This window comes from Pithys albifrons, chromosome 11 (genome assembly GCF_047495875.1).
Source record: "Pithys albifrons albifrons isolate INPA30051 chromosome 11, PitAlb_v1, whole genome shotgun sequence".
Classification (NCBI taxonomy): Eukaryota; Metazoa; Chordata; class Aves; order Passeriformes; family Thamnophilidae; genus Pithys; species Pithys albifrons.
In genome coordinates this window covers 9008344-9019892 of record NC_092468.1, presented here as the reverse complement: position 1 = coordinate 9019892, position 11549 = coordinate 9008344, and the positions used below count along the sequence as shown (strand labels likewise).

General features: G+C 40.5%; 1 protein-coding gene across 1 annotated transcript in view; it reads left to right on the top strand.

Moving 5' to 3' along the window:
- The first annotated feature begins 667 nt into the window (after positions 1-667).
- FARSB (phenylalanyl-tRNA synthetase subunit beta) overlaps positions 668-11549 on the top strand; it is a 38427-nt gene continuing 27545 nt past the window's right edge. Inside the window, exons 1-11 of the mRNA XM_071566443.1 lie at positions 668-955; positions 1908-1963; positions 2876-3030; positions 3542-3614; positions 4097-4212; positions 4639-4789; positions 5998-6106; positions 8357-8427; positions 9741-9802; positions 9884-9935; positions 11463-11524. Coding sequence (XP_071422544.1) covers positions 898-955; positions 1908-1963; positions 2876-3030; positions 3542-3614; positions 4097-4212; positions 4639-4789; positions 5998-6106; positions 8357-8427; positions 9741-9802; positions 9884-9935; positions 11463-11524 — 965 coding nt within the window. The 5' untranslated portion in view covers positions 668-897. The remainder of the gene's footprint in view (positions 956-1907; positions 1964-2875; positions 3031-3541; positions 3615-4096; positions 4213-4638; positions 4790-5997; positions 6107-8356; positions 8428-9740; positions 9803-9883; positions 9936-11462; positions 11525-11549) is intronic.

Here is an 11549-nt window from a genome sequence, read left to right as displayed (position 1 = left end):
CCAGATGTGTTCCAGCCCCGGCACTGGCGCTGCCCTGGCGGTCCGGGCGGGTTTCTCCCCTGGCAGCGGCCGCCGCTCCCGGGCGCGCTTAAGGCTCTTATCATTAAAGAGCTTACGCAGCTGACCCAGAACTTGGAGTTCCTGCAGCGTTTGGGGTCAAACCTTTCGTTCCTAATTAAACCAGCACACGCACAGTCTTTTCCCGCTGCCGGGAGTGCCCGTGATTGGGATCGCCCAAAAGGAAAAAAATAAAAAAATCCCAGAGTGAAAAACAAAATACACGCCGAAACTTGCACAGCGCTGCCCCGGCTGATCCCGCTGCGCGGCGGGGACGGCGGCGGGGCCGGGACTCGCGATCCCATGTGGGGACAGGGACAGGGACAGCGACAGCGGCAGTGCCGGGACTCGCAGTACCATTTAGCGACAGGGACAAGGACAGTGCCGGGACTCGCGATCCCATCTAGGGACAGGGACGGGGAGAGGGACAAGGACAGCGGCAGTGCCGGGACTCGCGGTGCCATGTCGGGACGAGGACAAGGACAGGCACAGGGTCAGTGCCGGGACTCGCAGCCCCATGCAGTGACAGGGACCGGAACAGCGGCAGTGCCAGGACTCGCCGTGCCCCGCGGCCCCTCCCGCCGCCGCCAGCGCGGGGTCCGTGCGGGGCTGATGTCACGGCCGTAGGTGCCCGCCGCGCTGCCGGGGCCGGGCTCGCTGCCCGCCGCTCCCGGGGCGCAGGACACGGGCGGAGCGGCCCCGCGGGTGGAGCGGCCCCGCACCGGCCCTGACGCGCTGAGGCCGCCCCGCGAAACGCGGGGGGCTCGGCCCGCTGGCAACGCCGTAGGAGCGCGGAGGGGCCTGGCGGGCGGGCGGCGCAGGCGCGATGCGCGGGCCGCCATGCCGACCGTGAGCGTGAAGCGCGACCTGCTGTTCCAGGCGCTGGGCAGGAGCTACAGTGAGTGTGTGCGGGACCCTCCGCCCCATCGCCGCGGCCGCCGGGCTGCGATCGCCGCGGCGCCTCCGCCGCTGCCCGGCCCAGCCCGGCCCGGCCGCCCCCGGAGCGGACAGAGCCGCGTCCGCCGCGCGGGGTGTGCGGGGCTCGCTGGGTCCCCCGCGGGTCACACGTCCTGGGACGCATCGCGGCTGCTCCCGTGTCCCCCGGCCCTCCTCGCCCCCCGCGGCACGTTGGGCACGGCCTAGGCCAGCCCCAGCCCCTCCAGGGCACTGCCCACGTGGGCGCTGCTGGAGCCCGAATCTCTCGCGGAATCAGAACCAGGAGTTTCCAAATCGCAGCTTCTGGCTGGGAGTTGCACTGTTTTAGGAACTGGTTAAAATCAAGAAGGAGTGAGAAAGAGGTGGGAGCAGGCAAAGCAAGCGCTGAATATCGTGGTTTTATTCAAGGCTCCTGTCCTGGCTCTTTAGAAACGTGACTTAGGATCTCTTGGGCTGAAGGAGCTTTCAGGGTTTAGCCCACACAGGAGCTGTGGCTCTTCAGACAAATCTCCATGGCCAGGTCAGGGCTGTGTTACTCATACGGTACATCGCAGTTGATGCAACCTCTTTATAATGAGCTGACTGATGCAAATAGTAGTTGGCAGGAGCTCTCCTATTACCCCTCCTCTTTTCATTATCTATTCAAGCCAGAGTTGCTCTGACAAACTTGACTGAGGAGTTGAGCTCCAAGGCTCAGAACCCATTGCTGTAACTGTAACAATACTATGTCAATAAATGTGCACATGCTAAAGAAGCTGCTAATCAGATGCAAATATAAGAAAAATTCTTTAAGTTACTATTACCCACTTTTTTCAAAATTGCATTTGTCATCTTGTTTGAAAACATTCAAAACAAACACAGAAAAAAATTAGGCCTGAGATCTGCTTATTAACCAAAATTCACCTTCTTCACAGCGGATGAAGAATTTGATGAGCTTTGCTTTGAGTTTGGTTTGGAGCTTGATGAAATTGTAAGTAACTTTGTTATGTGTTGCTTTTTCAGGAGAGGTAGCGTGCTGACAGCATTTATGTTTAGTAAGAGTTTGCACAGCATTATTCCTAGCATATCCCCTGGTATATTGTTGTAATAGACTGTATTAGCACAAGTGTTTTGAATCTGAAAAAAACTCTATCACACATACAAAAATTATGCCTTGGAAGCAAGAGACTCCAAGATGGAATATTGCTATTCCTTTTGGAGCTCAACACGCTGTGCCATTTGTTCTTTAGTCTCTGGCCCCATTTTATTTAGCAGCATAAATATGGCCACAGATCACATATTGATCATATTTTACAAGATCTGCTTGGCTTTGTTTCGTATGCATTCTTCTGTGCAATATCGACAAAAAATGTGTTTGTCCTGGACATTGTAACTAATTTATATTTAAAGTTTTGATTTAGATACTGTACTTGTGAAAATTTGCTAGCCCTGATATCCATGTAAATCTTCTTCAAGTAGACCTGTTTTAGTTTTGGTTATTAATTTTAATTTATTGATCTTTTAATGACATTTATTGGAAGACATCTGAACATCATGTGTTACGCCTTATTTCAGAACAAACTTGGTTATGACAAGTCATTTGCCAATCTGTTGTTGAAAATAAGATCTCAGTTCTCTACTGGGGTTTGACAGCCTGAAGACTCTTGCTTCTATAATGTCTTTTTTTAAACTAAAATTTTAATACTAAATTTTTCTTTTGGTTTCCAGTCTCTGAATTGAGGAAGATGCCATTTCTTGTGTTTGATGTGCCCATTTGCTATACAAATCCAAATTACAATGTTAAACTTCTAAATAATGCAATTTTTCCTGTATTAAATCACTGTCATACTCCTGTCAATATTAAGTTATTTCAGGTTAAAAACAGGTTTTGGCTTAATTTCAGACATCTGAGAAAGACATTATAAGTAAAGAAAAAGGCGAAGAAAAAGCAAAGGGTGCATCTGATGTCGTTCTCTACAAAATTGATGTTCCTGCCAACCGTTATGATCTGCTTTGCCTGGAAGGGCTGGTCCGAGGGCTGCAGGTCTTTAAAGAAAGGTAAAGCATAGTTGTGAGATTGGTGTGTGGTTTGATATTTGTTGAAATATGAGTCCATTTCTAGTCAGTAAATAAACTTTCTACTTGCTTGGATTCCGAGTATGATTTCATGTGTAGATCAGATTCATGAGATGTTCCTCTGGACAGAACCTGTCTAGACTAGACTGTTACTGGGTTTTGGATCTGTTCTAAAAAAGTTTTAACTGCTTTTCCATTTGAGACTTATCCTCTGTAAAGAACTCTCGCCTTGAAACTTCCTTGTGATCCTTTGTAATAAATACCAAAACAATTTATCTCACTTTCTGCTATGACTTTATCTTCTTGAGTACTCCCTTTCTAGTTCAATAATCATCCCACAGAAAACAGTTTTGAATGGTTAGCTAATTACATGTTGAGAAATGTCACCAAGAAAGTTTTCTACATATAGTTGCTGCTAAATTTCTAGAGTTTCCTGCATTTGAAGAATTTTCCTTTTTTTTCAGTTACAGACTTACTTCTGGTTTTGTTTTAGGATAAATGTCCCTAGATATGAAAAGATAATACCACCTGAGGGTGAAGGTCAGAGGCTGATTATCACTGAACAGGTAAAAGTGTTTACTGCACCTCTGTAAATGTATTGAGAGTTGCTGAAGTAGCAAGATCTGTATCAGTACCAATTTTGTAAGAGCAGTGAGACTGGAAACCTTGTTCGGAGAACAAGAGGTAAAGAAATTTAGATGTCTCTACTCATTGTGATTATTTTTAGTGAAGTGGAAGGGGAGGAGCAATAGACAAGTTATTTTGGGTGAACTTAAAGCAGATCAAATCAAAGTTTCAGGTGCTCACATTGCATTGACCTTCTGGGCCATTACACAGTATCTTGGAAAGCTCCTGGTCTCTCCTGAGCTAGATTGGGTTTATTTGGGTTTTGTCCCCTTTGGGATTCAAATGTCTTTCCATGCATTTTCCTTTTGATTACTACTTTACAAAGGAGGATTTTAGGAAGAAAAGTGCACATTTAATCAGTTGGAGTTTTGTATTTTCTATGTACTTAAAATTTTTTACACGTTGCTGTTATCAAATGCAGACTACCCAAATCCGCCCTCATGCTGTAGCTGCCGTTCTCCGCAATATAACTTTTACCAAGGATCGTTATGAGAGTTTCATTGACCTCCAAGAAAAGCTGCACCAAAATATTTGCAGGTTAGTTCTTAAATTTAAGCTAATATATAGTGTCTATGATTTTATCACATGTGAAGTCTGTGCATCCCCATTGCAAAGAGGCATTGTAGTTATGCTGAGAGAAATCTTCTATAACAGCTACCTTGATCTTTCTCATTTCTTTGCCTGTTTCTGCCCTCTGTCAGTATTATTCAACAGAAATAGCTGTTACAGCTCATATAACACACAGAAGTGTTTTGCCACATTCTCTCTGGGTTTACCTTGACTGTTGTGTTACTAATATTGGTTAAAATGTTACTTACAAAATAATTTCTAGGCTTCTCAAAATTATTCTTCTACTTGTTCACTAAGTTCTACAAGTGCATAGAAGTACAGAGCATCATGAGATACTATCTCTAAGAAACTCTATTACTAGTAAAATCATTATTTTATCTTATTTCTTTTTAGGAAAAGAGCATTAGTAGCAATAGGTACCCATGACTTGGACACCATCTCTGGTCCATTTACTTATACAGCCAAAGCACCTTCAGAAATTAAATTCAAGCCCTTGAATCAATCTCAGGAGTACACAGCCTCACAAATTATGGATCTGTATAGGGTAAGTGAGATTTTTCAGACTTAGTGCACTAAATGCAGAAGGATAAATTTCCAAAGCTTAATGTCTCTCATATTTTTGTTACTAAGAATTGTTTTTACAAATAAACCATAGTTATCTTCTGTAGCTCCATAGACAGTAAACATTCCACATTTTGCTTATTCTATGAGAAATGCATGGTAATTTTTATTGTCCATGAGAGATACATCTTGGTGTTTGGTGGCTAAGCACAGCTCTTAGAATAGCGAGTTTGATAGTAACCTTCTGATTTTTTCACACCAAGACTGCTTTTCATGATGCCCTTAATAATACTGTAAAAGGGTTGTGTATTTATCTGTCTAAACTGGTAAGATACTCAGTGTACAAAGCTGTGAAAAGTTTGGGGTAGATACTGTTTTTTAATGTTACTTTCATTTGGCCATTTTACTTGGGGAAGGTGTTGGATTATTTACCTGATTGCATGTCAGGCAAACATACCTGTGTGAAAGGCTCAAGTTAAGTCTGGCACTGCTCTTGGCCCAGCATCCTGATGAAACCAGGTAAATGCTAAGAAAAGGTTTTGTCAGTGCTAATTTTATGATGTTTAAATGGTCGCTTTCAATGTCAGCATTTAAAAATTATACTCTTATCACTGTCATTGCAATATACAGCTGTGCTGAAGCACATGTACTGGTCATAGAGACAAATCCTTAAATATCTCTGACTAAAGATGAATAAGAGAGCTAGGAAACGAGGTATCAGAGACACTAAAAGGAAATAATGTTGTTGGCACAGCATATACCATGTCATTGGAACAAATGTAAATCTTGTATCAAATTCAAGTGTGCCAGTATCCAGCAATTTGTAATTAAAAGTATTATAGGACTAATTTTTATCACTTTTAAGGGAAGTTCTTATAAACTAAGGATGCTTGGCAATCAAATGTCTGCTGCAGTGAACAAGAGCATTGTCTAGACAGCATGGCTTATACATGTTTGAGAGAATTCTTAAAGTAAAAATTTTTAACACTAATGAAGAAAACAAAAAATCAAATTCTCTCATTTCAAGCTTCTGCTGCTGAGAGCAAACAGCCTTTGCTAGTGAAGTACAAAGCTCTAAAACCAATCCTTCCTCCTTTCAAAATTCCCCTTAATCTCTGAATGAAGGTTTGTGGTGCTGTGGAAGTTCACATGTGAGCTAAAGTGAAATGTGGGTTTGCTTTGTTTCTCCAGACTGACAGCCACCTTCGGCACTACTTACCCCTAATAGAAAACAAGCCACGTTATCCTGTCATTTACGACAGCAACGGTGTTGTTCTGTCCATGCCACCAATCATCAATGGTAAGATTAATTTGTGACTGGTTTGTACTGTCACTGCTGTTCTGTGTTAGTGCCTGACAGAAACACTGATGTGTAATAGGGATTATTGTGCTTTCTCAAAATTGTTTCACTCACAATTTCATACAATCTTCCTCCCTTCTTTCAGCTTAAATGCAGCCAAAATTTCTGCTCCCTCCCTAGGCTGCAAGTGTTCCTTCTCATCCTCATCAAGAGGATGTAAAAGTCCCACTGCAAACCTCTACATTTAACTTCTTGCACCCTTCTACAACTCCATAAATTTTCTTGTGACAGGATTTTTGTTGGGAAAGCATTTGTTTAGCTAGAAGAATCGTGCAAGAAATTATTTTGTAAACTGATTAACTGTAGCATAACTCTAACTTTGTGTGGTCACATCAAGGAACTTTTCAGCTAGGTGTTAAATCAGTGTATTTATCAGTGAACTAGTTTTTATGGATCCTATTGCTATCATAGAAGTGATTTCATGGGACTTTGATGGCTTAAAAAGACTAAATTGGTCTAGACTCTTTTTGCATTTTTTCTAAACATGGGTTTCCCTCTGAATGCAAATGAATGGGTGATATTTGAGAACCAGCTTTCCTGAAGCCATTTAATGGCATGACAAGAATTACCCCTTTATGAATGATATTTCAGCATATCTGCATCTATATATACACACCTATATACTGAAATATAGGTCAAGAGTCAGTAACTTCCCTTACACTGACCAATAAATCTGCAGTGATAATCTCTTTGGATCTATTTTTCCTAATTGACCTTATCCAGCTAACCCAAATTTTAAGACAGCTCAGACTCTCTGGCAGGGACTGGTAAGAACAACTGTTCTAAATTGAACAGTTGGTGTCTGATTCTTCTTTGTTAGGTGCATTCCAACTTGGGTGTGTTCCATGTATAAGTGTTACATATTGTTTATATTTTATCAGTTCAAAATGTTGAGCAAAATTTAGTATCTGTCTCTGCTTTAGAGAACAGTATCTGAGAGAGGCTTCCCTTGTAAAGGTACTTTTTAAATGCTGTGTAAATATCTGTATCAGTTGTTAGGGTTATCTACAAGCACTGAAGTGAAGGATTATGTTTGCTTTGAAAAGAATCCGGAAATGCCAAATACATTTCATCTGCAAAGAGATGCAGCACAGCATTAAAGGGAATACAGGATTCCTCAATCCTATGATCTTCAGTGTACCAAACTCTCAGTCTAGCTGTGACCTGGTTTCTCAGGTAGGAAACTTAAACAGAGAAGCTCAATGACTTGCTCAGGGTCAAAGAAAGGAGGCAGGAATGCCCATGTGTATCCAAGTCCTTCCCTTTGCCTCCAGTGGGGTATATCTGCATTAATCTGTGGTGCAGTGACAGGCAAGAAGAACAAGGAGGTTGGATTTGGCATGATCCCCTATAGTTCTAGGACTGTATGCCTGTGGTGCATGGTTACCAGCAAAGGATTCACTCAAGGAATGCACTGCCCATCTGTGCCTAACAGGCAGCACCAGAATTGCTTGTGGCTTACTAACAGAACCCCACTTTTACAGGGAACCAGCTACTGGGAGACTTTGCATCTAATTTGCAAGAGATATTTTAGGTGCTTCTTATAGACAAGAAACAGTTTTGAGTGCACTGGGGATGTGCTTCAGTGCACACCTCATGGCTCCTAGGACAGAGAAAGCAAATTCATGCCTGGAAGGGATCCATACTGGGACGTAAATTGCTAATGTAGAGCAGCCTATAGTGTATCAGCAGACAGTGTCTCAAGGGATCTTGATTGTTCACAGAGGTAGCTATTGATAGTCATTAGTCTAAATCACTTTTTAAAATCCTTTTCATTTATTCTTGCCCAAGGAAATTAACCACTTCTCACATCTGATGCAAATGTGAGACTAAATCCAGGGAAGATGGGATGCTGTGGCAGTGCAGAACCCCTTTGCTAACAGCAGATGGCCACTATCCTGCTAGTTGGCTTTTTTGGCTGCGTACCAAGATACCTGTAGATTTGTGTGTTCTCTAGTGAAAATCATGATCCAGTCAGTGTCTGATCTTTTTCCTTTTTTTGATTCATAAATTCAAAAATAAAAAATAAAAAATTCTGCCAACAGTTGTGAATGTTGGTGCAGTAGACAGTGGCTTTTTTAAACTTCAGAAGATGACAATGATCTTACTGAATCACAAAATGAGTCAGTTCCAGTGTTATTGCAATAAAAGTAATATTTCTTAACATGTTTTTGTCTTCACATGTTTTAGGAGATCATACAAAAATAAGCCTAAACACCAGAAATGTGTTTATTGAATGTACAGGCACAGATATTACAAAGGTAAATTAATCTTTCCTGCTTTTGATATGTATTAATATAATTGTTTTCTCTTTGGGTGATAGGGCTCCAATACAAAGACCTACAAACCAGGAATTTACTTTATGGAGCCAACCTTGCATTTCAAAAGTCGTAGGACTGTGGAATTCCCTTGACACAGTTTTAAGCTTGCTCAATAAACAGCATTGTGTTCTCACTGAATTTTAATTTTACTGTATCTTTATGTGGACAGTAAGTGTTCAGCTTGTATGAGAAAGTAATTCAAGTAAATTAGAGACTGACTGTTCTCTTTGTTATGCACTTTTTCTAAATCTGAAAGGCTTTGAAAAGAGTAAAATTCACTAAGACTGCCTACTTTGGCAGAATACTCTTTATAAATAATCATTTTGTCTCCTGAAAATTGGGGCCGAGGGAAGGAAAACAATTTTTCTTCAGAGTTATCTTTTTCAAGCAGGGATGTTGTGCGGAGAGTTGCCAAATTCAAGTCTTTCTGTATGCAAATTCTGTAACTCAAAGCTGAATCCTGAAAGCCTAGCAGTTATAATTGCCTGTTCTTGAATAGAGGTTGTGCATTCATTGATCGTTCCTCTAAAGTGTGTAACTTGATGCTTAAGAACAAAACTGCATTTAACTTACCCTACTACACAACGATATGTTAACAACACAAATAAGTTGCACATTCGGGAGTGGCTTCTAAGGAAACTAATAAATAATTACCTCTTGCTACTGCTTGCGTTGACAGTAAAAGTAAAAATAATGCTATTCTGTTTACATGAAGGAAGTGATACCTTCAGGCATCAAAAAACCCCCTTTTCAAGTGGGCAAGTTAATCTGAATCTCATTATTACGTTCTGTTACTAATCTCTTAAAATATTAACTGTAAAACAAAAAAAATTGCAGACAAGGTTATTTGATAACATTACTAAACACTGCACAGTCCTTCAGCCTCCACATTCTCACTTGACCTTCAGTGAAATTACTAATTAGAATGAAGGTTAGGAAGATCCAGCTCCAAATGATAATCAAGACCCTGTGTATCTTCAGAACAGAGTTAAGAAAAGATAAACCAATCCTTCAGAACCTTGAAAACGAAAGATTTCAAGTTTTTGCACAGAAGTCTTTGCATCAGAAGAAAATCATCTCTTAAAATTGAAGTTAGTATTCTAGACTGCTAGGATTTTGGTTAAGTTATTAACCAGAACAGAATGAAAAGAGTGTAACACAAGATTTTCTCCCTGTTATTTGTTAAGGTATTTTGTCTACTTCAACACAAGTAGATGACAGATTTCAGTACAACTATTTTTTTTATTTTGTAGGCAAAAATTGTTCTTGATATTATAGTCACGATGTTTAGTGAATATTGTGAGAAGCCATTCACGTGAGTATGAATCTCCAGAGAGACATTACATTTGGGCCATGTGTTAAAAATATTTTACTTCCATTTTTCTCTCTTTCTCAGTGTCGAAGCAGCAGAAGTAGTTTATCCCAATGGAAAGACCCACGTCTATCCGGTAAGTATTGCATTATGATATCTCTGTGTCCTTAGGGAAGAGATTTTATTTGCATAGAGTGTGGTAGGAGTGACATTGTTTTCTTTTTGTGCAGTGGCAGCATATGCTGGTTCTGAGGTGTAAAAACTCAGCTTGGCACTATCTGTGTATTAGTGAGTCAAAGCCTTCTCTAACCCCATAGAAAATAACTCACTTCCTCTTGTCTAGGAAGCTCATTCTGAAGCTCCACTAATTTATTAAGGGCTGGAAATACAGATTCACTGACATAGTTTTGCACTCCAGAAAGAAGGGTAGGGTTTAAAGTTGTGAGTGGTAACTACTATTATGTTTTAGAGTGCATGTGATAGGAACTTTTTCAGAAACAAATAAATATTGCAATCAAAGGTCATAATCTGTATCTAAAGCCTTTTAAAACCTCTGTGTTTCAAATCAGGAAAAATTAATGCAGGAAGAGGTTCTTCAGCCTTAAGCCTATGGACAGCTGAAATCAGCCTCAGCATAACTTACTTATCAGATCTGGAAGCTTGAATGCCCTTCAGTTAAAATAACCTTGTAACACTGCATTTCTGAGTCTTTCACTGTATAGACACCCACTGTATAAAGGTATAAGGCAGGATGTTGGCTTCAGCTGCAGGTTGCCTGCATTCAGATACCTCTTTGCAGTAATCAAGTCATACATTTTTGTTCTCTTAATAAGTATAAAGAAAGCAATTCCTCCTGTTTCCTGAAAGTAACTAAAGACAGATCTAGTTGAGTTCCTAAAATCAGATACATCAAGCAAGTACAAACTGTTTGGAGGGAAAGTAATTTTTGCCGAGAGGTTTTCTTGTATCATTTTTGCTTTTTCTTTTTGCAATGTCAGCTTTAATCAACAGAGGAATAACCTAGAATCCTGAAGAGATATCCAACAAAACAGAAATCTCTGCAGTCACCAAAGTAGCTTCCCTAGATAAAACAGCAGAAAAATTCTCGAAGTTTTGCATGCTACAGTTTTTAAGGATTTGTATATCAAGAAATTTAGAAACACATTAAAAACATAAATACATACAAAATAACTTTCTAAAATATGTTGCAAGGTTTCCAAGTAAGATACTGGTAAATATTTGTGTGCCAGTATGGAAATGGAAAGTATTTTTTCCTTTTCATCCTAAGAGTCATTTGATCTGTACTAGACCATGAGATCTCATGCATGACCATTCAGTGCTTTAGGGTTTTTACTTATGATGAACTGGTGACCAGAAACTTTCAGTGACTCTGTTCCTTGCATAGATCAACAGGGATTTCATGCTGCATTGAACCTTCTATCTTAACCAAGAACAGCTTTTGCATCACATACTATAGTAGGTTTTCAAGAATTCTGTTAGCCTTTAAAATGCTGAGTTTAGCCTAATACTCCACATTTGTCTTCTCTCAATATCATTTTAGTATGGCAAATAGAAGCTAGATTACTAAAGTGTCAACACTGAATCCTCTTAGGTGGAAATGGCAGGCACTGAGTATGGTTAAAAGCTTTCTCTTTCTTTTTAGGAACTGGCTTACCGAAAAGAGAAGGTGAAACCTGAACTCATTAACAAGAAAATAGGAATCAGGTGTGTCATTGCAAATGAAAACAGT